The sequence below is a fragment of the Xiphophorus couchianus genome, chromosome 18 (genome assembly GCF_001444195.1).
Source record: "Xiphophorus couchianus chromosome 18, X_couchianus-1.0, whole genome shotgun sequence".
NCBI lineage: Eukaryota > Metazoa > Chordata > Actinopteri > Cyprinodontiformes > Poeciliidae > Xiphophorus > Xiphophorus couchianus.
The window spans coordinates 25,622,315-25,648,965 of NC_040245.1; the positions used below are offsets into that span (position 1 = coordinate 25,622,315).

A 26,651-nucleotide genomic window follows, 5' to 3' on the forward strand; every position below is an offset into this window, starting at 1 on the left:
GTCGCTAATGTTTGGTCCTGATGTATGTACAAATTGAGTGCGCTGTAAACAGCCATCCCCTCTATGAAGTAAGAAGTCCTAAACCAAACAATTCAATATTTGGAGGCGTGGCCAACACAGACATGATGTCTCCCTTTACTTCCTCCCCTGCCATTGCTAAAACTGCAATCATGGCAGACTACAAATCTAATTCATCATTGTTCGAAGCGCTTTCTGTTCGCTGACTGGTTGTAATTCAGCCGGCGAAATCGAGGTCCATAGGAGAAATTTCAGATGCAGCACTGAAGGGAAATGAGAATCAAGTGGAAACTTGACTAGGTCAAAACAAATGCCCATGCCAACACTTTTCATATTTCTATTTATGACACAATTTGAAATGTACTGTAGATATCCTCTTTGTGTTGGGCTGTCACATCAAATCCCATCAAAATACACAAAAGTTTGTGGCTACAACGTGACAAAACACTGTTCCAAGACACTGTCCGTTCATATAAGAAGACTATAGATGTTGCACCCAAGTGACCATTGCATAACATAACTTTATGTAATGTGGTCTCTGGATCGCTGCTACCTGTGTAATGCACTTTTTGTCCTCCGGCAAGGTTGAGTTGAGACACAGTGCGAGACAAGGATGGAGCTGAGTCGGACCTGCTCGGTATTCCTGTCGGCCTGTTAGCATCCTGCTGACTCAAGAAGCTTTATGGAGGTCCAGAACCAGCAGCTGAGCGGATAACCGAGCCGGAGGGGCTGCTGGGAAACCGCTACTATGGCGGCAGCGCTCAGTGGACGCTAATTAACATGCCGGTTAGACCAGACGTGTTGTGGTTGATCAGCAGAACTCTTTACACATGATGGTGACCTGTTTCTCTGCTACCTGAGCTGTAGTGCTGGGAGCTTTGGGAAGGGCCTATTTTTGTCTGTGAGACATTGTTTACTGATAAACACCTTCATAATTCCAGAAGCACGTTACGGGAAAATTGTGGGAGAGCCGAGTTTGCTTCATCAGGACATTCCTAGTGTTTTGATTACTGAGCTGAGGGTAAGCAGTAGTAGTCGGTGTACGAATGAAAAACAAGAAGTTTTTACTGGGACTAGAGAACAAAACTGATATAAATTAAAAGGTTTAAAGTGTAATCCTAACTAAATACTGATATTTTACCAATTCCATGGAAGTGGATAAAAACCAGTAATTGTTTGATCTCTGAAAAGTTAAAATTATTTATGATGTTGAAGGAAAAAGGCTGTTGTGTATACATATAATTTGCGTTCAGACGGACGAGATGAGCCAGTGATGTGTTTAAGCTTAACCGCGACTTTATTCGTCTTCCTCTGCATTACAGTACAGGATAATACCAACACAGGCAACTCAATGCTATTAGGGTGTATTAGGGCTATTGTAGATGGAAAGAAAAGGGTAAGTTTCCTCCGAAGAACTCAAAAATGTTGAGATTAATCTTGAAAAAATTTCTAGGAATTCTCTTGGAAATTTTTGTACAGTTTTGTACTCTACAAACATAGAACTGCAGTGCATAGAATAAGCCTTATACACCATCTCACAGTCTGTCTTTGGCAGATTGTCAACACATTTTATCATCTTATATCATCATTAGGCACTTTTAATCGAGATAGACGGTTAAAACATATTTGGAACATTGGAACATGACAAGTTGCTTTTTAAGATTGTTTTAGCCTACTTTGTGTTGTCAGACAGTTTCTACTTGAGTATTTTTTTGATTCTCCAGGCGTAGCAGTAATCAGCCTGGGTGTGGCTGATGAAATTAAACCCCAAAAATCTAAATCACCATTAATTTATGATTAAACAAGGAGGCACATATTTTATTGGGATTCCTTATCTCTGTTAACAAATGAAATCAACATCTGAAAACCGATGTTTGTATTCACCCAAGTTATCTTTGTCGTGACCAAATAGCAAAAACAGAAGGAATCTGTTATGTGGGAAATACATTTTCGCAGCAGTGGAATTTAAAAAGTAAAGGGGAAATCCGTAAACGTGGGTCTCTGGCTGCCGGGACAAACCTGCCGTTTCCTTGGAGAGCGCGGGAGTCGCTTTTGAACCTAAATCTGTCAGATCTAGTAGGAAACAGAAGCTGAAATCCATCCTGCGAACTCACAGCCTGACACGTTTTGGTTGCCGTGGCAGCCCACGACACTCTGGCATGATGTCATCCCAGATTACAGTCAGGGTGGATGGTGGCCTCGAGTGGGTTAACGTCTGGTGGCTCCTCAGCTTCGGACCCTCCTCCCCGCCCGCCGTGACTTTCTCTCCTTCTCTCTCCTCCCACTCACGTTTCTCCTCAGCGGGCTGTTGCAGCAGGGCGGCATCATGGAGGCTGGATGCGTGGTTGCCGCGGTGATTGAGAATGCTGCCTCAGGACCCCGGGGAGAACCAGGAAGTAGTGACGTCCTTGAGGGGTGAGTTACTCTTTTTATTTTTTTTATTTTTTATGCGTTTCCCTGGCTTCGCATGCCTGCTCACCTGGACAATGATGAAAAGACCAGATAGCATGTGGCAGGCTGCTTTAAAGGAACATGGGAATTTTTAATTTGAGATGCATAAAACCAGAAGTGAGGCTTTAAAAGATCAGAGTAAAGCAGAGAGGCAAACTATCCCTTTTTCAACCTCCATCAGCTTCAGACTCCACTATTTTTGTTGCGCTGGCTTATGTAATTTCTTGCGTCCTTTTAGAGCACATAAACATCGATGTTTGTTTACCACATTTCCAGGTTTAATCAGGCTGAATCTCTGTAAGATACCCAAATTCCCTGTGGCCTTTGTTGCTTATCAAAGTTTGCCTGAATGGGCCTCACCCTCCACTCCTCAGTACATTGAATCACATTTCAAGTGAAGGTTTTGTGAAGCTCTCCCTGTGGGTGGATTGTCTTTATGCCTCACTGAATGCGTGAGCTTTGGAGTGCAAATAAAACAACCACTGGATCTGGGTTTGTGTTTTGTTTTTTCCTCTCTCTCTACTAAAGCAGAAACTGCTGATATTTTCCAAACTGATCTCAGTTTGGAGATCATAGTTACAGCTAACAGAAATAAATGTGTATTTTCTTGGCTTCAGTACGACATGTGTTTTTTTTTTTTTTTTTGAGGCATGCTGGTGCAATGTCATGATTCCAGCTCAAACTACTCCAATAATTCTCCCTCACTTGCTCCCTCTGGTGGATGAAAATTAAACAAAATATATTGAGAGGCCTCATTTTCACAACAATAGTTCAGGTTTCGTTCTGTTTTCAACCTTTTTTTTTTTTTACCTCTTGTGCAGCGACCCGATCCCACCTACTGACCTCGACAAAAACGATGCCTTACCTCAAGCTACCAACATTAATCCTCCAGAGGAGAAGCAGCCACAGGAGACATCCACTGCCGCGGTACATGCCTACGCACACACACACACACATATATTTATAAATAAGCACACACATGGCACTGACTCATAGCTGATGCAAGAAAATACACCAAACCCATCAGACATGTCCTTCCTCCATGAGGCTGCTCTGCTTCTTTAGTTGATTCACACTTTAATGTCGCCTCAACAGATCACAAGGTCTCAGTTGACAACTTTAAATTCATCCTGGGTTTCTGCAAATTAAAAAATAAAGGTCAAAACTACACATACAGCTTTAAATACAGTCATACGTCCACCTAATATTTGTTAAAATTTGAGTAAATGCCTCTTAGTGACTGAGTGACCATCAACAAGCGTTTAGCTTTTAGAGGTCTTTTTATTTAGCTGAGTTCCTGGCGTTCAACCACAGACTGTAATGTCACTCTACAGTCTTCACGTCAGCCTGCTTTATCCATTCCTAGACTGGTTCTGATGTGTGTTTCAGGTTATTGTTCAAGTTTCAATAGTGTTGATTTGAGGTGAAGTTGGAGAATTTAAAGGGATACAGTAAAATGATGCTGCCATCACCATGCACTGTGTTCTTAGGTTTGAAAGGGTTTATGGTGCATTCACACCAGCCATGTTTCATCAAATTCCAGTCCATGTGTTTTGAAAGTCCAATTTGTTTGGGGAGGTGTGAATTTGCAATCAAACCAAAAAAATGCGAACTCCAGTCCACCTAAAAACTTCGCTCTGGGTTTGATTAAAGTAAACTCTGGTGCGCTTCCAATGCAAATGTGGAGGCAAGCAGACCAGAGACCGCTCCAAAAGCAGGACTATGGTGTAGGGCATTCTGGGTAAATAGAACCAAGATAAATGCAAGAATCTAATGCTTCCGGGAAAAATGGTTCTTTGTCTTTTGCAAAAGACAAAAGAGAAAACCTAATCCGCCAAAATCTGACTCCACTCCATTTTTGTTTACATTTCACGAAGAAGGAAGTTACGCTCATGTCTTCTTCCGACATGTTTTTCTCAGTGGTTCTTGGTGCAGCGCCACCACAGGCAAGGAGAGGAACAAGTTTCTCAATTAGTTTGGATCCTTTGACACAGTGCATGGTGAAAGCAAACCACGCCAGCTGGTGTAGTTTCTACCGCAAATATCTTAGTACTCTTGAAATAAGACAAAACTGATAAGTAACTTTTCTGCAATATGTATGGGCTTAATTTCTTAATATTGATAAAAAATGACTAGTTTTACTGTTTGATTATTTCACTCATAAGAATTTTTTTACCTTTTCGAATTATTAACTTAAGCTCCTATATCTTGCTGATAATTTACTTGTACTGTAGTTTTGCAGTTTCTCTAAGGTACTCACTAAAAAGTAGACAAAAATACGTGGTGAGACTTTGTGTCTTCACAGTGTGCAATCTACTGTGGAAAACTGATATAACTCCTATTTTAAAAGCCGTCAGATGCAGGAATGTGCTTTCATTACACGTTCCAACGACAACGCCATAAACTATTGGTTTCTCCATCACCGACCCCGTTAATGCTTTCTGCTCTTGGCAGGTGAAGGGCGATGACATCACAGAACACCAAGCCGAGCCCCTCCTGCGCTCCTGCGTCAGCACGGCGAGTATGAAGGTCAAGAACATGAAAAAGTAGGTGCTCTCAGTGACGCTGACGCTGCTTTAGGGGGCCGCTTCGCTGGCCTGAATGTAAGGCTCCTTATTCAGGCCAGCGAAGCGAGGGGGAGCCTGTGTTCCAACGATGGGCGCCTCTCACACCGACCAGCCAGTCTGAATCTTAAACGCCACACAAGCCTGACCTCTCCCTTCCTCTTTCTCTTTGTTTCGCTTGGCTCCGCTCTTCATCGCAGCATCGGTGTGTCTTGAATGTTGATGAGTTGCCGCTCTTCTGTGTGTTCTAGGCTAACGTTCCCCAGAGGTCACTTCCCCAGATTGGCAGAGTGTGCCCATTTCCACTATGAGACTGTCGATTTTGGCAACGTTCAGGTGAGCTCTAAAAATACTTTGTGGAGAGTTATTAGCTTTCATAACTGTGCACTTGGCCGGTATTCAGCTACTATATTTGCTGCTGTCTCAAACTGCCCTGCTGCACATTGGCTTAATCGATAACCTTGTTTGTGTTTTCTGGACAGTCGCTGCAGCAGTTTCCCTCATATTCTTGACGTGCCGTGTTTGCATCTGTTCGCAGACGATATTCTGCACTTACTACGCTTATTTTTGTTCAGCTTCTACAAGCGGGTTGCCTAAACTTGGATTTGCTTAGTGCTGCCACCCTCAGACTCAAATATTAGCTGCCAGCAGGAGCTTAATGCTGGTCCTGAAAATGAAAATTTATTGTCAAATAGCACAAATGAACAATTAACATTGGAGAATGGCAGGAAATTGTTTTTTACAGGGCAGGACGCAGACAGCGTCAGTTATGTTTTCCCACATAGACAACATAGGTTACATTATTTTAAGCTTTACCTGCTTCTTGACCTTTTACAAATAAGCAGTTTTTCACAATATTGATGAGTTGAAACATAAATGTTCCTCTTTTTTACTTGATATGTCATTTAGGACTGAACTGCATGAACTCAAATCAAGCTGAAGACTAATTTCGACTAGTTTTGTCTTGAGTGGACGTTGTTCTAGATAGTCTGACTCTAGTTAGCGTTCCAAACGTACCTTTTTTGTGATTTCTACCTTCATTCTCGGCTGCCCTACTGTGCTTACCTTTCTCTATTGCTCTTTCTTGTACTGCTTCATTTTTTTGTTTTGAGCTCATTTTGAAGTAATGTAATGATAATGGCATAATAATACAAGAACACCTTCTCAAAAACTTTGTTTTCTGCTGAAAATTTAACGGTGGAACTGGAAGACATCTTAAATATCCAAACAAAACACCTGAGACAACAAATAAAATGGAAACTGTCCTTCAAAAATGTGGAGCTATCCGAGACCAACACACCAGACGGAAGACTTTTGTCATCCAGTGTTTGGTAGAGATTAGAGAGATACAAGAAAAACGATCAATAATGCAAATGGAAATTACTGAGCTTGTTTCAATTCTGCTGCACAGTGGCGCAGTTGGTAGCACTGTTGCCTTGCAGCAAGAAGGTCCTGGGTTCGATTCCCGGCCGGGGTCTTTCTGCATGGAGTTTGCATGTTCTCCCTGTGCATGCGTGGGTTCTCTCCGGGTACTCCGGCTTCCTCCCACAGTCCAAAAACATGACTGTTAGGTTAATTGGTCTATCTAAATTCTCCCTAGGTGTGTGTGTTGTGTGTGAATGGTTGTTTGTCCTGTATGTCTCTGTGTTGCCCTGCGACAGACTGGCGACCTGTCCAGGGTGTACCCCGCCTCCCGCCTGGAACGTAGCTGGAGATAGGCACCGGCAACCCTCCCGACCCCATTAGGGACAAGGGTGAACAGAAAATGGATGGATGGATGGATGGATGGTTTCAATTCATCATGCGATTAATTGATTTATTGTGTCAGGCTTAGTGATGTGCAGAAGTAAGCGTTATCTATCCCCGTTAACTTTCGTTGTAGTTCCGCTTGATCACCAGCAGAGTGCGTCAGACGTCTCTGCACAGCTGGGAGCCGCTGCTTTAGCTTAAGCACAAAGCATCCTGAGCGATGCATGTGATGGACATGGCAGAGCCGGACCCCTGCACGCTGCATCAGTGAGCAACGCTACGGCTGGCTGAGCATTAATCTTAGACGCTTTTGCTCTGTGTGGCTAAACGTTTTGCGTCTTCGTCGAGAAATGTGCAGAAAAACAGTATGAGCAAAAGCAAAAACGTCCTTTTCGAGGTGACACTGATGCTGAAGGCAGAGCTGCATATATGCGGATTCAGACTCTTCTGCCCGAAGTGGGGTTGCGTTTGATTCGGTTTGGGACGAGTCTCTGTTCTGTGCTCGCCAGCCGCAGAGGTCTGGTCTTGGGTGTGATGCCTGCAGAGCGGCAGACATCCTTCGTCTGCATCCCGACAGATCCGTCTGCAGATTAGCTCCGCTTCCCTCCACGCGAGGACAGGAGTTATAAACGACGGGAGTCTCATCTGCCCGTGTCATGTTGCTGTGTGACGGATGAGCGTCTGTGTCCATGTGTCCCAGATAAGCCTGCTTACAGGCGAACCTCCTTTTGTCACGAGAGAGAGGAGAACGGTTGAGAGAGAGGAAGGGGGGGAGGGTGACGGAGTACAGGAGAGGCAGGAGGATGAGGAGGAGGAGGAGGAAGAGGGGGAAGAAGGAGGCAGGGAGCAGAGGGAAAGCATCAGCGTCTCGTTTTCTCCGCTTTCTGTAGCTCACCGGTGCGGGTTGCTCTGCACATAAGCTTCTCGTGTGCAACGTTGTTGGTGGCGGCGGTGGGACAAGAAACGGACGAGTCAGGAGAACCTTTAAACCCTTCTGCGCTCAGCCAAGATTTGGCTTTGTCTTTTCTTTTTCTTTTATTGTTTGTTTGGATGAGCTCGCTGTGGTCCCGCACACAAAGAGGAAGCACTTCCTTCATCCGCCGATGGATATCTGAGATGCTCTAGAGGGAGGTAACCTGAACAAGGCCTGAGACAGTGGGTTAGTTGTTTGATGTGGGAGAAAAATGGTGGAGATGCTTTTTACTTAGAGAGAGTGTGGGAAAAAAGGCTGCATTGTTGCTAAATGTTTTCATTATTTCTCTAGACCTGCCCTCCTCTCTCCAATCACTGGACCACTGACCTTTTCAGCCTCTCCACAGCCTAATTAGCTTTGTAGTTTGGAATAGGAAAAAAAGAAAAGAAAAAGCGTTACGGCGAACTACGTTTCCTCCGTAATGACTCACTCAATAACAAATTTCTCTTCATCAGTTTGGTTTGCCGTAACTAGGTCGCTGCATGTTGTGTAACGGTGTATCTGGACGGGTTGCTAACAGTTATAAATAACCAAAACTTCCTCAGCACGGAGGCCTCTGAAGTCAATTCTCCATTAACGTCTTTGGTCTCTTTATGGGCTGACTTCCTATCATCTATAATTTCGCAGAACAAAAAGAAATCTATTAAGCATTTAAAACTGCAGGATGAAAAGCCAGGCATCTGATGTAAGTGGTAAATCTAGTATTAATATGGGACACGATGCACTTTTAGTACCTCAGTCCAAAAACAGAGAGGGTTTTTGTATCATACTCATCTATTATTTATACTCCATCCTCAATCCAAGCTCCTCTGTGTCTCCTTCCTCCTGTTTGTCTCCCTGTTCAGTTGGCCTTGGCAGAGGGGCAAAGCGAAGGACCAAAGCCCGGTCTGGACTCCAAAGAACTCATCTTTCTCGTCCAGATCACTTGCCAGGTAACATTACTTGAATATCCGAGTGGTGTTCTTGCTTCTCTCAAAGGTAGCAGGTGCTGTCGTTTGGTTTGGTCCTGATTTACTTTGCGTCGTCCCCGTCAGGCTCGAAACTGGCTGGTGAAAAGATCCTATGAGGATTTCCGAGTGCTGGACAAACACCTGCACCTGTGTATCTACGACCGCCGTTACTCCCAACTCACCGAACTGCCACGCTGCGATACCTTAAAGGACACCGTTGAGGTATTGTCTCCACATTCTTGCGAAAGTATTCATGCCCCTTTGAAACTTTCCTCCATTTAGAACATAGCCTCCATTTTTTTATGTAGTTATTTTAGAAGAGTTGTAGAGATTCACTGCTGATTTTTTTGGTGTGGGTATTACTTTCTCCAGCAGACAATCTACTACTCCAAAGCATATTCATGCATATACAATGGCCTAGTCCAAATTCAGCTTTTGAATTATTATTTCTACCTTCATTTAACCAGGATTGAGATAAAAAAAAAAAAGAGTCCTCTTGGGAGTCAAAGAGGGAGCACCGACAATTACATTTGGTTGCATAATAATTATAATGCCATACAAATAATTGTTTAAAAAAAGTCACATTTTAACACTAAAACTGGTGTTCAAAGAATCTGACCCTGACCAAACTTGACTTATTTTGTAAAGACGAAGGGATAAAGTAGACCCTAAAAGACTTTCAGCTGTCATTGTAGTGAACATTTTTTTCCTCTAAATTTTGACTTATTTGGAAAAAAAAGAAGAAAAACTTAAAGACAGTGTATAATTTCCTTCCACTTCACAATAAAACAGTATTTTGTGTCGCGTCACATAAAATTGTGATGGAAAATTTTGAAGTTTGTGGCCGTAACATTAAAAAGCAATGCAAAAATGCAAGAGCATGAATATGTTTGCAGAAATTTTTGCACCTCTGCTGGCTTATGTGACGTCACGTTTATTTTTGGAGCTTTATTGAGGTCTGTCTTTTATTTTTTGTCTCCTTTCAGTCAATCACCGCAATGCTGACTAACTACCTGTCACGCTTCTCTGCCATCGCGGACAACAAAATCAACTGTGGTCCTGTGTTAACATGGATGGAGGTAGTAGTTATTTTTTATTGTGCTTTTCCATTGTTATGATCTGAAACTGATGTTTATCTAAGGAACAGTCAGTAAAATTAGATTATGGTTGCAATATCGCGGATAAGATTAAGGAATTGTTATTCTTTGCTGGGAATCCTACACATCCGTGCCAAAGCGCATTCTTCTACAATTTGCAGTGTAGCTTTTCTTTTCTAAATGTTGAGTTAAAGACTTCGTTACTGCACTGGTTCATAAGGCAGGGAGTGTTTGCCTCAGCGTGAGAAGCAGACAAACAGCACTTGTGTCAAGAAAAAAAAAGAAGAGGTGTGCAGCTTTTTCTAGTGACTTTCAAGTAGCAAGCTAATGATCGGTGACAAAAAGTGAATTTTAAGCAGTGCGCAAATGTGTTCAGAGTTCAGTTAATCTTTCTTATCTTACCGGTGGGGTTGACTTTGTATTTACATGTTTGATTTTCATCTGAAGTTATCTTTGGAGTTGTATGTTTTTCATACTCTGAAGCTCTAAAGAGGCCGTGCAGTCCTTTAACTGAGAGACATTTTCCTGTATTTGTCTTAACAATCACAGCTACAATGGTAAAGTTGTGGTGAGATGTTTAAATGTTTCAGCAATAGCATGACTGCTATAGTACTTTGGGGATTTGAATGAATTGTTTTTTTTAAATTATTATTATTCTTTGTTTTGCCATATGCTTTTAGTACAACACAAGACTTCAATAAGTTAAAAAAAATGTATTGCAGATTATTTCTTATATCTTAGCCTTCTCCATCCGTTCCTAAACAAGTTTTTATATCAAGTCAAGTTTATTTTTAAAGGAGATTTCAGCAACAAGGCAGTTTATAGTGTTTTACATGATAAAAACATAACATAAAGAGAAGTAGTAAAAAGTTACCACTTGAATTGAATTAATCTATGTTCTAGTTATTATAAATCCACAGACATGCTAAGTCTAGTTTTGAAGGAAGTCAGTGTTTCAGCAGTTTTCTGGAAGTTTGTTCCAGATTTGTGGCAAATAGAAGCTGAATGCCGCTTTTCCATGTTTGGTTCTGGTTCTGGGGATGCAGAGCAGAACTAGAACCAGAAGACCTGAGAGGTCTGGAAGGTTGATACAACAACAGCAGATCTTTAATGCATTGTGGAGCTGAGCCGTTCAGTGTAAACTAACAACAGTATTTTATTTAAAGTCTATTCTCTGAGCTCCAGAGAGCCAGTGTAGGGACTTTAGAACTGGAGTGATGTGCTCTAACTTCCTGGTTTTAGTGAGAACGTGAGCAGCAGCATTCTGGATCAGCTGCAGTTTTCTTATTGATTTTTTTAGGCAGAATGTGACTACACTGCATGCATGGGTTTCTCTTTGTTACAACATTCGTCCTTTTATCCTGGAAATGTTCTTCAGGTGACAGAAGGCCGACTTTGTAACTATTTTTATGTGTCTCTGAAGGTTCAGGTCAGAGTCCAGTAGCACCACTGGCAGCAAAGCAGATATCTGATTTCTAAAAGCATAAGTTAAATAAAAGTGCATCCTTCATGTTACACACAAACAGAACATTGGGGCCAATTCACCGGCTCTTCTTTCCACTGAAATTAAAAATGCCAGAAGCTCAAGTGGAGACAAAAACAAAACGGGGCATTTTTAACTTTCCATTGTTCTCTGCTTCTCTTTTATCCGTCGTCTCATGATAAATCGTGACCAGCACCCACTCCTTGCTCTGGCTCTTTGGGCGCAAGATGTGCCAACGCGTCTCTGCTGTCTTTATTTTTAGATCGACAACAAGGGCAACCATCTGCTGGTTTCTGAAGAAGCTTCGATCAACGTCCCCGCCATCGCTGCCGCCCACGTCACCAAACGGTACACGGCTCAGGCCACGGACGAGTTAACCTTCGAGGTAAGGAGATAGAAACATGCTCAGGCATGGATTAGTCTGTCAGGTGTATTTTTTTTCCTGCACATTTTTACATTTAATTTAGATAAGCGTCATAGAAAGAGCTCTTTCTGATCTAGGTCGGGGATATTGTGTCTGTCATCGACATGCCGCCTAAAGAAGACACAGGCTGGTGGAGAGGGAAGCATGGCTTTCAGGTAAACCTTCTGCTGTCACCACTTTTACACTGCAAACACACAACGTCCCAGAGTATTTTTGGTCTAGATTCTAGTGGAAACATCTTAGTACACTTGAAATAAGACAAAACAAAAGTATGAGTAACTTTTCTTCATGATTAAGTCAATAATCCCTTAATATTGATGAAAAATAAAATCATTAGTTATAAGTGAAATTGTCTGCCAGCGGAACAAGACATTTTTCACATATTATTAGATAAAATGTCTTTTTCCGTTTTATCTAATAATAAAATGGAAAGAATATATTTTCCAAAATAATATCCTCAAGTATTCATAGATTATTAAAAAAGAAGATTCAAGGAGCCATGAAAAATGTATTTTATAGGCATTCCTCAATGAAATGTAACTTTTATATTTAAAAAATATATATATATTTTATACAATATATACAATATGGGATATATAATGTGGGAAAAAATTTATTTCCTCTGTCTCCTCCCAGCCATTTGCAGAAATACACAACCAATCACAACTTTATTATATGTATAAAGGTTACACAGTGCAGCCTTAAAGATGCTTTCTAAAATAAAAGCCTCAATATTTTTTATCATGTTACCAATGGAAATAAACTGAAAGATATAAAAGGGCTTATGTTGGCTTTTCAAAATAAAGCTTAAAAGAATGTGCGAAAAAATATTTGATGTTGCAAAATTGAATCCAAATTGTTAGTATTTTAGCTTTTCTAAATCTAAAAAGAAAGTTCATAGATCATCTTCAGAGATGGTACTAAACCAGTGATGAGGCTTTCACGGATCAACTTAAAAAGGTTTAGTTTAGTTGGGAAAGTTTGTTCAAACGTCAAAAGTTTGATTCAGCCATGAATATTATCAATGCTCAGTCCGAGGTTTTTCTTGACCTCTTTTTCCACCTGTGCAACATCGCCTCTCCCCACTCGTCACTCACCTCGTTTTTACCTCCTCGCTCTCTCTTCCATCTCTCCTCCCGCAGGTCGGGTTCTTCCCCTGCGACTGCGTGGAGCTGATAAACGAGAAGATCCCACCCAGCGTTCAAAACTCAGTGCCAAAGCCAGGTACGGGTCAGTGCACGTTGGCACGTGGCGAGTTTTCAAAGACTTGCGCACCAGGAGCTGAGTCAGAGTCCTTTTTAACGTGGCTTCCATGTGTGTTTTCCTGCGCATACAGTGTGCAAGAAGCACGGGAAGCTGGTGACCTTCCTGAGGTCGTTCATGAAGTCCCGGCCGCCACCGCAGAAGCTGCGGCAGCGCGGGATCCTCAGGGAGCGAGTGTTTGGCTGCGACCTGGGGGAGCATCTCCACAACTCAGGACACGATGGTAGAATATCCCACATGCTTTAACTTAATTAATAAAAACAGCTGAGACGTAATACAAGGTTAGTCTAGTTTAGAACCCGTTTATGCAATAGATACTTTGTTGTTTCAGCATAAGCAAAATGACCTATACTGAAACAAAAATGAAGTAGATGAGTAAATTCTCAGCTACTGGATTAAAATAATTTTGTCTCACATTGACATCATGAATGTCCAGATTTTTTTAGCTCCATAATGTTCATATCAACCATTGTTCTAGTGCAAATATCTTAGTACAATTGAAATAAGACTAAAGTAACTAACAAGTACGTTTTTAACCAGATATGGGAGTTTGTTTTAAGTAAATAATTCCTTAATATTGATGGAAAATTGACAGATTATTTCACTTATAACATGGGAAAAAATGTCTTGTTAAGAGTGAAATAATGTACCAGTGGATCTGGTTCTTTTTTCATCAATATTAAGAAACGATTGACCTTAAACAAGCTTCTGTTTCTTGCTGAAAAGTTATTTGTAAGTTAGATTTGCCCTATTAATTGAAACCAGGCAAAAATACTTGGTGAGATTTTATAGTTTTTGCAGCATTTAAAATGGTATGCCCTTATTTTATTTTAAGTGATTTAGAATTAAGTGGAAGAAGATGGATTAATGGATGGATGGATGAATTAGAATTACCTGCATTTTTAAAGAAATGGGATGAATAATGCAAAAACATTTGGGAGGTCTAGTATTTACAGCCTAAGGCCTGTTTATTGTAGGATTCTCTAGAAACAAACCTCTTTGTTTTAATCAAATCGTTTTGTTCAACAATTTGAAATTGTTCAACACGTCGGTTTTCATTTAATAAAAAAATCTGTAAATAATGACATTTTTAAGGCAAAGTCGACTCTTTTAATTGACTTTTAATGTAAGTTTTGATGCATCTTTGCATAAAAATATAATTAATTACCAAATAATGCTAAGTTGACACTCGTAATGCAACTCTGCATTAAAAGTGTCATTATTTACCAAAAGGCACTTCATGACAGTCATAAACATTCATGAAGACTTCTTCATGTTCATGACGTTGTTCTGTCATGTTTATGGCAGCGTAATATCCGTGTTACACACACCCTTTCAAATAACGTGTTACCGAAAACACTTTAAATAATTAGTGTGGAGAATGTAAAGTCCAAAAGATGTCTTCCTTTTGTACCCAAAAAGATGTTTTTATTGGACACAGAGAAAATGGCTGAACGTTGTGTATTGTCTTTATGTCCTGCAGTCCCACAGGTCGTTAAAAGTTGTGCAGAGTTCATCGAGAAGATCGGCGTCGTGGATGGGATCTACAGACTCTCAGGGATTTCCTCCAACATCCAGAAACTGAGGTTTGCGCTTCCTCTCTACTACACCATAGAAAATCCTGATCAGCAGTCCTTCCCTTCGGGGGGCGGGGCTACGAGGGCTCCACTGGTTGGTCTGAAGCCAATCAGATGCCAGGATTCATTTGTTGAGCCGAATTTGCTCCTGGTGCACTGCAGTAAAGGAAGCATTAAATATTTATGAAACCATGGGAATAATTACACACGATATGAATATATTATGACTGGAAAGTTCAGAGTATTTTATTCTTTTTATTTTATTTTACTGAATTTCACATTTAGTTGAAGAATGCAGTCATTATTCTCAAAATGTAATTATTATTATTATTATTATTATTATTTTTACTTCTTAACTGCATTTACTTTCAGGTTTACTTATTTATAATTGCAGATATATTGATATGTTAAATAAATACGTGTGCAGCCAATTAGCAGCAACTGAAGAGCCTACTGTCCAAGTCTTTAACTTTTAGTGCTTTTAAGTAGATTTTTTTTCCAATCTGTCAATGGAAATCTGATTAACGCTGTGTAGCTTCTGAGAGCGTTGCTGTATTTTTTGCTGGTTCCATTAAACAAACTCCCATCAGTGGGTAAATTGAGCGGCACATGAGCTGATGGGGTTGGGCAGCCAATCAAAAGGCTTAATGGGAAAAGCTCGGCTCTCGCCGCGTGACGTCTCCTTCTACCAGCTCAGAAAATACGGCACCCGCAAAGGTGTTGACATGTTGAAGATCTGTTGGTTTTTTTCTTGTTTTTAAGGATTTATCGTTTTTGTATTTGCTGACAGTGTCACACTTATTTTTTACCACACAAAAGCAAATATGTATGAAATGCTGCAAAAGGAATCCAGGACAATAAACTTGTGACAGTAGCAATATTTGCTTAGGTGCGATAAGAACATGTTTGAGCAAAGATAAAAAAAATCTTTTTGTAAATGTAATTAAACATAAAGATTAAATTAAAAGTAAAAGCCTTTATGTGGCTTTGTAAATTATTCCTGATTTTTGATGATAGCTTTGATCACCTCTTCTTTTTTGTTTGTATCTAGAAACATCTCAGGGCAAAAGGATTTTACACTAGCGGGGATAGTAATTTATAATTATTTAAAAGATCCTGTAAGAATGACAGGAAAAGACCACTAATAAACTTAAAAACAAGTGTTTAGCCTTAAAATCTGTTGCTGTAACAAAGGAAAATCTTTTTGAGGGAATAAAAATTGAAGGTGGATTGTTTTCCATTTAATCCTTTCTGGCTTGCATAATCTGTTCAACATTTTTTAAGGTTTTTGTTTGGTAAGAACTAAATAGATATTGTAAGATAAAACATTGACTATAGGAAGTAAAGTGTTTATGACACCTGAAGAAATAGTTTGGTCTCTTAAATACAGTGACCTCTGTTTTGGTATTATTGAGATACAGAAGAAGGAATTGCTCATTTTTCTGTTATTGTGGAGAGAGACTTGACTGTGATAGACAAACTGAAAAAGACTCTGATTACAACATAATAAAACAAAACAGGACTAAGGACTCCTCCATATGTAATCACTCATAGACCAGATGCTCGTAATGGACAAATAAGACCTGAACCACTGTCAAAATGTTAAATGTACATACATTATACAATTAAATGTGCCTACATAATAATTTAATTGAGACGACAGGATTCTGTTGACCTGTTTCAAAAGCGACACAAAATTCCACCGAGATGGCTGAACTTCTAGAATCAACTATTAGGATAAACTATTAAAATAGCAGTCAGGGCTTAAAAATGGTGAGTTTTTTTAAAAGCCAAACTAATACTTTTAATATTCAACTTTCCTCCAAAAGAAGGGGGGGAAACGTAATTCAATATTTTATGTCCAAATGGGTTCAAACCTTGCATAATTTTGTGTTTCTGTTCTGTCTCTAGGCACGAGTTTGACTCTGAGCAGATCCCAGACCTGAGCCAAGAGCTTTTCAGACAAGACATCCACTCTGTGGGCTCCCTGTGCAAGCTTTACTTCAGGGAGCTGCCCAACCCGCTGCTCACGTACCAGCTCTACGACCGGTTCTCGGTGAGCACAGTTCTCAAAGATTTCACCGGAACCGATTTAGCTTCGGGTCAGTCGATGTGCAGGCGACGTCTTTTCTGGTCGCTCCTTGATTGAATGAAATTGAATGAAAGAGACATCTCATTTTCAAGTGCTGCTTCAAATGAGGTCATTGCATTGTGACGAGCTTTCCAAGAACTGCTTGGAAGCCTAAAGTCAGATTAACTCGTCTGCTTCGGTTGTTAGACTCTGTGCTTTGTCCTCCGTTTTGTCACAGGAAGCTGTGTCTGCAGCCACAGATGAGGAGAGGCTGGTAAAAATCCACAATGTCATCCAGCAGCTGCCGCCTCCTCATTACAGGTCAGATTTACAGCTCACTGCTGCACCCTGCTGTCAGAAAATGGAATGTATCATTTTATTTGGTTAAAGGCACTTTGCTTAACTCGTGTTTTTCTGCATAAACTTGATCTTTATCTTGCCAAGCTCAGGTCATCCAGCTCTAAGCTGCTAAATTCTGTGATTTTCTCTCCTGATGTCCGTTCACCAGAGCAAATCACACATATTTTAAGATCCAGTCACTGGGAGAATATCGGTTCATCATCAATTATATGAGCATCTTCTGTCAACCAATGTTGACACTCATAGTGCCCTGAGAGAAGTATTTAAGTTTCTCCAACTTTTTTCCTTTTTTTTCACATAATGACCACAAACTTTAACATTTTACATTAAGATTAGGTATGATAGGCAAGCACAAATTAGTCAAAATTGTAAAGTGAAATGAAAATGATCAAATGTTTTCAAAATTGCTCATAAATAAAAGTCTTAATAAAAAACTGATGGGCATTGGTAGTCATATCTCCTTGCTAAACACTTACCAATCTAAAAAATCTTACATATTTTAAGATCCACTAGCTGAGAGAATATTGGCTCATTTTGAGTTATATGAGGATCTTAACCGAGTCTTTTTTGTCTAGTTTCTAGTGTAAATATCTTACTACACTTGAAATAAGACAAAACTACCTTACTAGTAACTTTTCAGTAGGATGTAGCGTGGGGAAAAGTCTTGTTATAAGTGAACCAATCTGCCAGCTGAACTAATACTTTTTATTGATCAATATTAAGGAATTATTGACTTAAAACAAGCTCACACGTCTTACTAAAACAAGACATTTCCACATGTTGATGTGAAATTGTCTGACAGTGGAACTAGTCCTGGCCAGTGATTCCTTATACTAATACTAAGAAATATTATTACTGGCTTTAAACAAGCTCCTATTTCTTGCTGAAAAGTTATTTGTAAGTTAGTTTTGTCTTATGTCAAGTGTACTAGGATATCTGTCTACCAAAAATAGCTGGTAAGTGTAAATAAGATTCAGTTCAACTGACTATAATCAGAGGTCCCCGGACCTCTACATGGAGTCCACTTCTGTGTTACTTAACACAGAAGTGGAGGTTCTCTGAGGTTTGTTAGAGAGCAATAGTGAGCAACCTCAAACACGAGAATTTCTTTTTACATCCGCAGGACGCTGGAGTACCTCATGAGGCACCTTTCCCGCCTGGCCACCTTCAGTTCTGTCACCAACATGCACACTAAAAACCTGGCCATTGTCTGGGCGCCGAACCTCCTCAGGTGACTGCATCTCGGCCGCGGCACAGTCAGAAATTTCACCGCTTCTTTTTGGCCGCTCTGTCGCAGCGAACTGGGGCACATCTCAGTGGTCCCGAGCGCTGAACTAGGTCGCGCTGTGCTCCGTTTCAGGTCCAGACAGATTGAGTCGGCCTGCTTTAGTGGCACAGCGGCCTTCATGGAGGTGCGGATTCAGTCGGTGGTGGTGGAGTTCATCCTCAACAACACGGAGTCCCTTTTCAGCACAAAGTTAAACTCGATTTTAAGAGAAAGCACCGGTAGGGATTTTTAAAGGATAAAGAAATGGAAAACAAAATACGTTTGTATCTGTGCTAATGTGTGTGTGTGTGTGTGTGTGTGTGTGTGTGTGTGTGTGTGTGTGTGTATCAATCTTAGGTAACAACACCTTATCAAGACCAAAGTCTCTGATGGTTTGCTCCCCGTCCACAAAGCTGCTGTCTTTAGAGGAGGCCCAGGCTCGGACTCAGACGCAGCTCGGATCTCCAGCCACAACCCCCTGCCTCACCCACAGCGACTACATCGAGGTTGGCGAGGGGCCCGAAGCTCTGCTGGGCAAATTTCACACCGTCATCGAACTGCCAATGGAGAGGTAGAGTTTAAAAAATCTCTTTAAATGCTAGTTCTCCTACTAGCTAGCTAGCCAGCTCTTCTGTTTTAGTTGTTCAGGCCAACTAAAATAGTGTCCAATTTGAGTCCTTGGCCCAGGGTGTCTTACATGTCTTCCATGGAGATGTATTCTTGCTTGATGAGTCAAATGACTGAATGACTGTTTAATGAGCATGTCCCAATCTGTATTCACATCTCTGGTGAAACCTGACGCTGTTGAGGCTACCGATAACAAGCTGTAAAACATACCTATGCTAGCTAGCTAGCTAGTTTTTCTTGCATCTATCATCACATACAAATTTATTGCCACTTGGCTGGATGACGTTTTTACGTTTCTATGGAAATTTAGGTCTTAAATTCCATTCATGGTGGTCTTAAATTTGAAATCCTGTCACTTCACTGACTAAACATCAATGTCAATGTCATATAAACATGTACCTTAAGGTAGCTAAAAAACCTAGCTAGCCAGCACCTAGCTAGGCAAATTTATCACCACCTGGTTGGATGAAGCTAGTACATTTCTGTGGATATAGGTCTTAAATTTCAGTAGGTGAGTTGTTATTCCTTGACTAAATAACAATGAAAATGTCATATAAATATGTGCCTAAGGTATATAATGAATCAAATAGCTGAAAAATCACCTTAGTGGGCATGTCCCAATGAAATCAGGGACTGATCAAGGCATTCCTAAATTAATTGTTTTCATGTCTCTGGTGAAACTCAATAACAAACTTCCTTGAGTAAACAAAAATAAAAATGTTGCCTAAGCAACAGCCAGAACCATTTTGTCCTTGATAATCTTGAGACTTCACAACACACTTTCAGGGTCAAGCGATAAATACGATTTGTTCTCTGTGTCGCAGTGGCAAGCGGCCTCTAGCGAAGTCGAAGAAGTCTCCTGCGGGGAACTGGCTGTCCTTTTTCCACCTGGGCAAGTCCCACTCCGTGTCCAAGCGTAAACTAAAGCGACACCCCAGTGAACCAAATGAGATAAAGAGCATAGCACTGCCAGGTCAGTTTGCTGTGGAGCCACAGATTTAAAAAAATTTTTTTTTGGGATGTCTTGGAAGTTGTGTGATTTCTCCGCAATAATTTTTGCTTGCAGGAGGACGAGGAGATAGCGGCACAATGCGGTCCACTAAAAGCGAAGAATCTCTTACTTCTTTGCAAAATTTAGGAGGTAATCTTTCAGGAGATGATAAACTGTTCTTCTGCTGAGCTCTCAGCAGCTTACATTTATATATTTTATCTTTTATTTCAATGCAACCCAGGAGGACCTCCGAGTTACCGTCCCCTCAGACCTCGGTCGACCAGCGAAGCGGTTTCTGCCGCCAGCAGGGACGACCTGCACAACTCCAGAAACAAAGATGACCGCCGAGCTCACCAGCTGAACGACAGTAAACGGAGCGCCGACCGAGGCCGCGCAGCCGTTTCCCCTCACCACTCGGAGGACGACCTCGACCTTTCCCCGCCGGCTGCAGGCATCTCGACCTTAGACTTCGACCCCATGTCTTTCCAGTGCAGCCAGACCCCCGCGATGCACCACGGCAGCAGGTGGAAGAAGAGTGCAGGGTGCTCCAACGAATCCGAGCCCATGTCCTCCCAGAACAACGTCGGCTGCTCGCGCTCTCCGGAGGACAGCCCGGTTCTGTGCAAAAGTGGAAAAAAAGTCGCCTTGAAGCACCTCTCACCCAAAGTGAGGAAGAAATCATTAAAAATGCTGCCAGATGTTCAGACTCCCGTGCCTTCTTCTTCTCCCAACGTGGACAAGTGCGAGGCTTCGGCAGCAGATGGGAAACAGCCGTTGTTTCAGCACAGCAGCCCCATCAACACGGCGAGTCAGGCATCCGGCGTGACGGACCTCAGTCAGTCTGCCCAGAACCTCCCTGATCCAGGTTAGTTTCTCAATATCCTAAATCTGTGCCGTGCCTTTCAGATCTATTCATGCCATGTAAGCTTTTTCACATTTTGTACTGTTACAAACACAAACTTTTAATACGTTTTAAAGGTATTTTTATCAGAGAAAAAAATAATTTTTCAAAATTTGTACATTTAGTTTAGGGATGCACAATATGTCGGCACTAACAGCAGTATTGGTTAGGATATTAGTAATTTTGTAACATATTGGAAACTCTTAAATAAATAAAATAGAGCCGATATTAACAACCGATATTTATTTCCATCTTGCTGCCGTTTGTTCCTAGAGGGGTTACAGAAGGAGCGTGGTCATCTGACAGTGATGATGATGCAGCACAGGATTGTGGGTAGTTTAACTGAAGCAGAGAAGCAATGTTGAAGCCAGCAGTGTGGTTGTTTCCTTAAGGTCTTGCAAGGGTATTGAATTAAATATAATGCATATTATACTGGTAAATATCGGATATCGGTTTATTGGTGTAAATCCAGTTACTCTGTGAACACACACAAGACAGATCATGGATAAAGTTATGGAAAAGTTTAAAGAGGATGTAAGTTTCAAAATCCAAACTTTGACCATGTTACATAGCCCTGTTCAAAGCATCATTAAAAAATTGAAAGACAATGGCACAAATGCCAGATCTGCAACGGGCAAGGATAACATTATTCACAGCACCCAAGAAGCCCATAGTGACATGGATATCCATATCTAATGTGAGAGAATATGCTGACTGGGCGACTGAAGGAAGGTCCATAAAACGTCTGTCATGTAGGTTATATAAAACTTCTCTGCAGCTGCAAAAGATTTGTGAAGGTTCCCCTTCCAGCAGGATATTGACCTTAAGCAAAGTACAACCAGAAATACAATTGAATAGATTAGATCTAAAAATATTCATGTGTTAGAATGGCCCAATCAAAATCCATACCTAAATTCAATAGTATCTTGGACTGGACTTAAAAATTGCTTGAGCTATTTTACAATAAAGCACTAGCAACATTTAGCCTCTGCACAGGAGGATATACCCTCAAAGACTTGCAGCTGGAATTGCAGTAAAAGTGCATACTTGTACAATAATTTTAAAATATATTTACCCTCAACTTTGTGTTGATCACAGAAAATCTATAAAACCCCCACCAAGGTTATTATTTTTGTTACAGAACAAAATGTGAAAAGTTTTAAGCGGTCTCAGTAAATATGCAAGGGATGTCCTTTATTCCTTTTTATATCCATATCTGTATAGTTAGTAAGCATGCAAATTTTAATGCACTCTAGTTTCTTATGAAAGCTTTTGTGTCTTGTCCCATCATGTCTTACCATAGCTTTGTTTGTCCTGTCATACTGTAGCGTTGTTTGTCTTATCCCTCCCCAGGAACAGGTAGACTTATGAGTTCAGTCTCTGTTCTCCCTCCTCACCCTCCCTCGATGAGTGCTGCGCGCAAGTTGGCTTTGGCCCTGGCGGAATCTGCCCAGAAGGCCAGCAACGCGTCCCAAAGAAGAAGCCACCCACATGACTACAGACCTCAGCGACCCTCCGTTCTCGACGTGAAAGTGCATCCTCAGGAGTGCCGCGGCTCTCACGTCGGCCCGGGTTCCCAGAGGCAAGCGGCTGCGGAGGCCCACCGCTGCCCTCAACCTGGCCAGTTCTCGCCTTCGCACCTCTACCCAGAGCCGCTGCAGGTTGCCGACAGTCAGGAAAGCGTGTGCAATTTCACTCCTAACGTCAGCCCGCTCGGGTCGGGGAGTCTGGAGGAAGGCAGCGCTGGAGGGAGGGAGCACAGAGAGGAACGAGAGTCGGAGGTCAGACAGGAACAACACACTTACCAGAGTGTTGGAGTCTCGACGCCCTGCCAGCCTATCGGCTCAGCAAGGAGCCCACCAGCCTCTCCCGTGTATGCAAACATGGATTCTGTGGATGCTTTTAATTTCAGATCCATCCTGGCGGAGTCTTCGATGCCTGCCTCTATCAAAGAGGTCTTCCCACAACAATTCCAGACCTCTTCGGCCCATCCCTACAGCCCAGAGGAGGAAAGGCCTCCTGGCATGCATGAAGATGTCTTCGGTAATCATCATCATAATCATCAGCAGTACCATCACCGGCCGATTCATTCAGGTCGAACACCTACGCCTCACTACCCTCGGCCCGGCGCTCTGCCGCCGCACCTCTCTGCGCATAAAGGCCTGTACAGGCAGTCATCGGAGAGCCGCTGCAGCTCTCTAGGTTTGAGACAACCTCTGTCACCTCAGTACAGCCGCTACCAGGGCGACTTCCAGAGGCAGCAGGGGCAATGGCAGAGCTCCGAGGACAGGGCAGTGAGAAACCCGGCGATCCGGCGGGCACACTCTTTTCATTCTCCACAGATCAGTCATTACAAGCTGGCGAACACAGAAATCCTGCCCGTTGACTCCATGCTTTATGTGGAGCAGAAGCTGAGCCCTGAAGTGCCATATCAAGAGCGAATCCAGGCCGGTCTGAAATCTGTACGGACGCAGTTTGAGAACGTACACCCAGAACACCACTATGGCCCCTATTCCGACTCAAGTTCGGGAGATCCAAGATCTCGTTATTTCATAGATCCCCGCCGGCAAAGTGGCATCCATCGCCATCAGACCTACACAGTCCACTCCACTAGGGAAGGTGATCAATCAGATTACTACAACTACTCTCCACGCCACGCCTCTCCTGTGAATAGGGAGCTTTACATAGAAAGCAGAGACACTGTGGTTTACAAGGCTAGAGATGCAGAGGTGTTTGAAAGGGTTGTGTATCAACCAGTTCAGCAAGAGAGACACAAAAGCACGTACCACTCCGTGTCTCCCTGTGAGACTCCAGACTCACTAAGGGACATAATGCACACAAGGAGTAAGTCTGACCCTGGAAACGCCAACCTCCTCTCTGCCCACAGTGTGGACAGCCAAACGGCCGTAGCCACTTCGCCGACCACCCCAAGAATAATGTCTCAGCAAGCATACCCCGAGGTGTCCAGGCAAAGCTATGGCCAACGGTCTGGCGCAGAATTTGGGCCAATGAGACGGATTCATATCAAGGAGGGCTATTCAAGGCAGCCACTCCTCCGCAAAGTCCCCTCGTTGCCAGAACGAGGCTGCCCCAACCTGAAAAGCATCGAGCACACTCACCGATGCCAAACGAGAGGCTTTGAACAGAATCCATCAGTGCTGGCTGGCGCTGCGAAACCCAGCATCCTGAGAAGACCGGTGCGCTCGCAGAGCACCAGAGAACATCGTCACTACTATCATTACCACTCCAAATCTCCCCTGGATCCCGAACATCTGGAACCCTTCCCTGCTCACCTCAGCAGACGGACTCAGAGCACTAAGGTCAAGCCCACACACTACGATCACATGGAGGGTTATTACGCTTCGCCAAGATCGAAATCCACCCGATCCAGCAAAGCAGCAGCTGGATATTTACCTGGCCAGAGCTGCATGTCTCCACACGGACACAGACTCCTGTCCAAGGTCCTGGGTCACGAGGCTTTTTATCACCCCGCTCTTAGATCAGAAGCTGGGGTCTAAAACCACTGCTTTTATATCTGATTCCATGTTGGGGCCAAAGGATTTCTGCACTTTATCCTCAGCCAGACCAACAGACCGCTTTTGTTTTTAACCTTTACGAGCTGCTAAAAGAAGTGTGAAGCGAGGCTGATGGTGAGGACTGTGCTGTTGGTACGTTTTGTTACATTAGCTTCCAGAAAAGTTTAACGGGAACAAACTGATTGTTTTAACATTTAACATTTGGAAATAGATGTAAGAAGCATGTTTGGAAAAAAAAGTCTATATGTTTCGACTACATAACAAAGGATAACAAGGTAAATTCATGTGATTTAATAACATGATTTTTAAGGAATGTGTATAAAATAACTTTTTTTTAAAATGTAATGTCCTTACAGATGTGGACAAATATATTGGCACCCCTGATACAGATGTGAAAAAACGAACCTAGAAAATAAACATAAATTTTATTGCAGAAGCATAATATTACACCACAATACCTTTAATTAGGCCACATACACAATGTTCAAAGAAATCACGGTTGAGAGGGTGACGTCACAGCAGAACACTTTGAATTTCACACTCTTGATCCCAGTATACGTACACCGTTCCAAACAAGAGCACATCAGAAACAAAACACACATCAAAGACAGACAATTAAGTTTCCACAAAATCCCATTCATTTCCTAATATTTTGAAACACACACATTATTAATATGCCAGCACACTTTGTTAGAAAGGAAACATTGCGAGAGCGTCTTAAAGAACTGCAGCCAAGAGTTCTGCCTACTGGAAGTTCTGTCTACAGCTACTGGAAACTATGTCATTACTGATTTGTTCGTTGAAGGGAGCCTACAAGGAAAAAGCTTATTCATGTAAACATGTGGAGTAGTCTAAATTGTACTTGGACTTTAACTGAAGATATATCTATTGGTGAGATTATGTCTCACCAATAGAAACAAGCTAGCATAAAACAAGCTATGTTAGCTTGTTTTATGCTTGTTTTAAGCTAGCATAAAACAAGCTATGTTAGCTTGTTTTATGCTAGCCAACAAGTAAGCTAGGCTAGCATGAAAGAAAGCATGAACAAAATAAAAGTAAAAAAACTGACCTTGAGACAAACAAAAGACAAATAGGAAGCAATGTACATCTGTGAAAACTACTGTAATACTTTTAAAATGATAAATTCTCAAAACTATTCAGTACATATGAAGAATGTACTCAAATCGATTTCTCTAAAACAAATTCAGCTTGATTATATGCTGCTGCTGTAAAAACAGAATTTTATTTTAAGGCTTTAGCAGGGGTACCAACACGTTTGGCCAGCACTGTATAGGAGTAACACACGTCTAACATGTGGCCAATGTACTGTACATTTTTTTGTTTTCTATCCAACAGTCTACTCAGACTTCAACAAGCACTTTTCAGAATAACTGTGTATGAAACACATTGTCTTAACATGGTATAGATGGAGACATAAAGCTTATATTTTTTCTGTAAGAAACAGCTTGCTCAGAGTCGTTGTTTAATGCTAAATGGCACTTTTCGGGGGGCAGAAATTGAAAGATAACCTCACGGTTTCTAACTCTTCAGGGGTCGCTCACACAAGCTCCTCTTGCTTAATGCTATCTAAAAGCAGTGGGTGCTGTATGATTTCTGTTCAAGTCAAAGCTACCGTGGCTAAATATGCTGGATTTAAGGCAAGTCAGCTCATGCTCTTAGATACATATATATATATATATTAAAAAAACTGTATTTTATATGGCATTGTGATTTTTGTCATAAAATTAAGAAAAAAAATCCTTCCTCTTTACAAACTTTTAACAATGTGGTGTTTTACATGGAAACATGTTTTATTCATTTTGTCATAAGGTTTACTCAAGATGCTATATCAATTTAAAAAATGTAAATGAGGACATCCTGTTAAGACATGTTACAAGTTATTTTAGTGACAAATAAAAAAAATAAAGATATATTGTCAGTTATAAGTTTGCTGATTTTTTTTAAAAATGTGCTCGAAGTTATTTCAAAGTAGATTGGTAAGACCTATGAATACTTAGGGTCCTGTTAAAGCTTTTGGACACAGTCGAAGTGTAATCTTCAGTTTTACATCGGGCTTGGCAATATGGGCTTAAAAAGGTATATCAGTCGATATTGATAATTATTATTGATTATTTTTTGTTTGTTTGTTTTAAATATCTGAAATGCTACCAAACTGCTTTCCCGTTTTATCCACAGTCTTCACTCAATGACGCTATTTTTTAAAATTATTTTTAAGCAGTTATGAGGTAGGGTGATGAGACAAGAAACTCAACAAGTTGTTGCTAGGTAACCAAAGAGTGAGTGAGTTAGTTGATGTGACCCAACTTGCTTAGCTGGCGGTCAGAGGTT

At 41.5% G+C, this 26,651-nt stretch overlaps 1 protein-coding gene across 2 annotated transcripts in view; it reads left to right on the forward strand.

Annotated features, from left to right (window-relative positions):
- arhgap32a (Rho GTPase activating protein 32a) overlaps window positions 1-26,245 on the forward strand; it is a 34,092-nt gene extending 7,847 nt beyond the window's left edge. The window contains exons 2-22 of one of the 2 annotated variants that reach the window (XM_028045846.1): window positions 2,320-2,433; window positions 3,291-3,396; window positions 4,924-5,015; window positions 5,285-5,369; window positions 8,601-8,687; window positions 8,790-8,927; window positions 9,692-9,784; window positions 11,548-11,670; window positions 11,787-11,864; window positions 12,852-12,933; window positions 13,046-13,195; window positions 14,456-14,558; window positions 16,461-16,605; window positions 16,859-16,941; window positions 18,104-18,211; window positions 18,341-18,486; window positions 18,605-18,818; window positions 19,699-19,847; window positions 19,941-20,015; window positions 20,107-20,730; window positions 22,120-26,245. In XM_028045846.1, coding sequence (XP_027901647.1) covers window positions 2,345-2,433; window positions 3,291-3,396; window positions 4,924-5,015; window positions 5,285-5,369; window positions 8,601-8,687; window positions 8,790-8,927; window positions 9,692-9,784; window positions 11,548-11,670; window positions 11,787-11,864; window positions 12,852-12,933; window positions 13,046-13,195; window positions 14,456-14,558; window positions 16,461-16,605; window positions 16,859-16,941; window positions 18,104-18,211; window positions 18,341-18,486; window positions 18,605-18,818; window positions 19,699-19,847; window positions 19,941-20,015; window positions 20,107-20,730; window positions 22,120-24,284 — 4,935 coding nt within the window. In that variant the 5' untranslated portion in view covers window positions 2,320-2,344 and the 3' untranslated portion in view covers window positions 24,285-26,245. Of the gene's footprint in view, window positions 1-2,319; window positions 2,434-3,290; window positions 3,397-4,923; window positions 5,016-5,284; window positions 5,370-7,614; window positions 7,914-8,600; window positions 8,688-8,789; window positions 8,928-9,691; window positions 9,785-11,547; window positions 11,671-11,786; window positions 11,865-12,851; window positions 12,934-13,045; window positions 13,196-14,455; window positions 14,559-16,460; window positions 16,606-16,858; window positions 16,942-18,103; window positions 18,212-18,340; window positions 18,487-18,604; window positions 18,819-19,698; window positions 19,848-19,940; window positions 20,016-20,106; window positions 20,731-22,119 lie in introns of those variants that run through there. The other variant, XM_028045847.1, reaches the window with a different exon arrangement.
- Window positions 26,246-26,651: the final 406 nt, after the last annotated feature.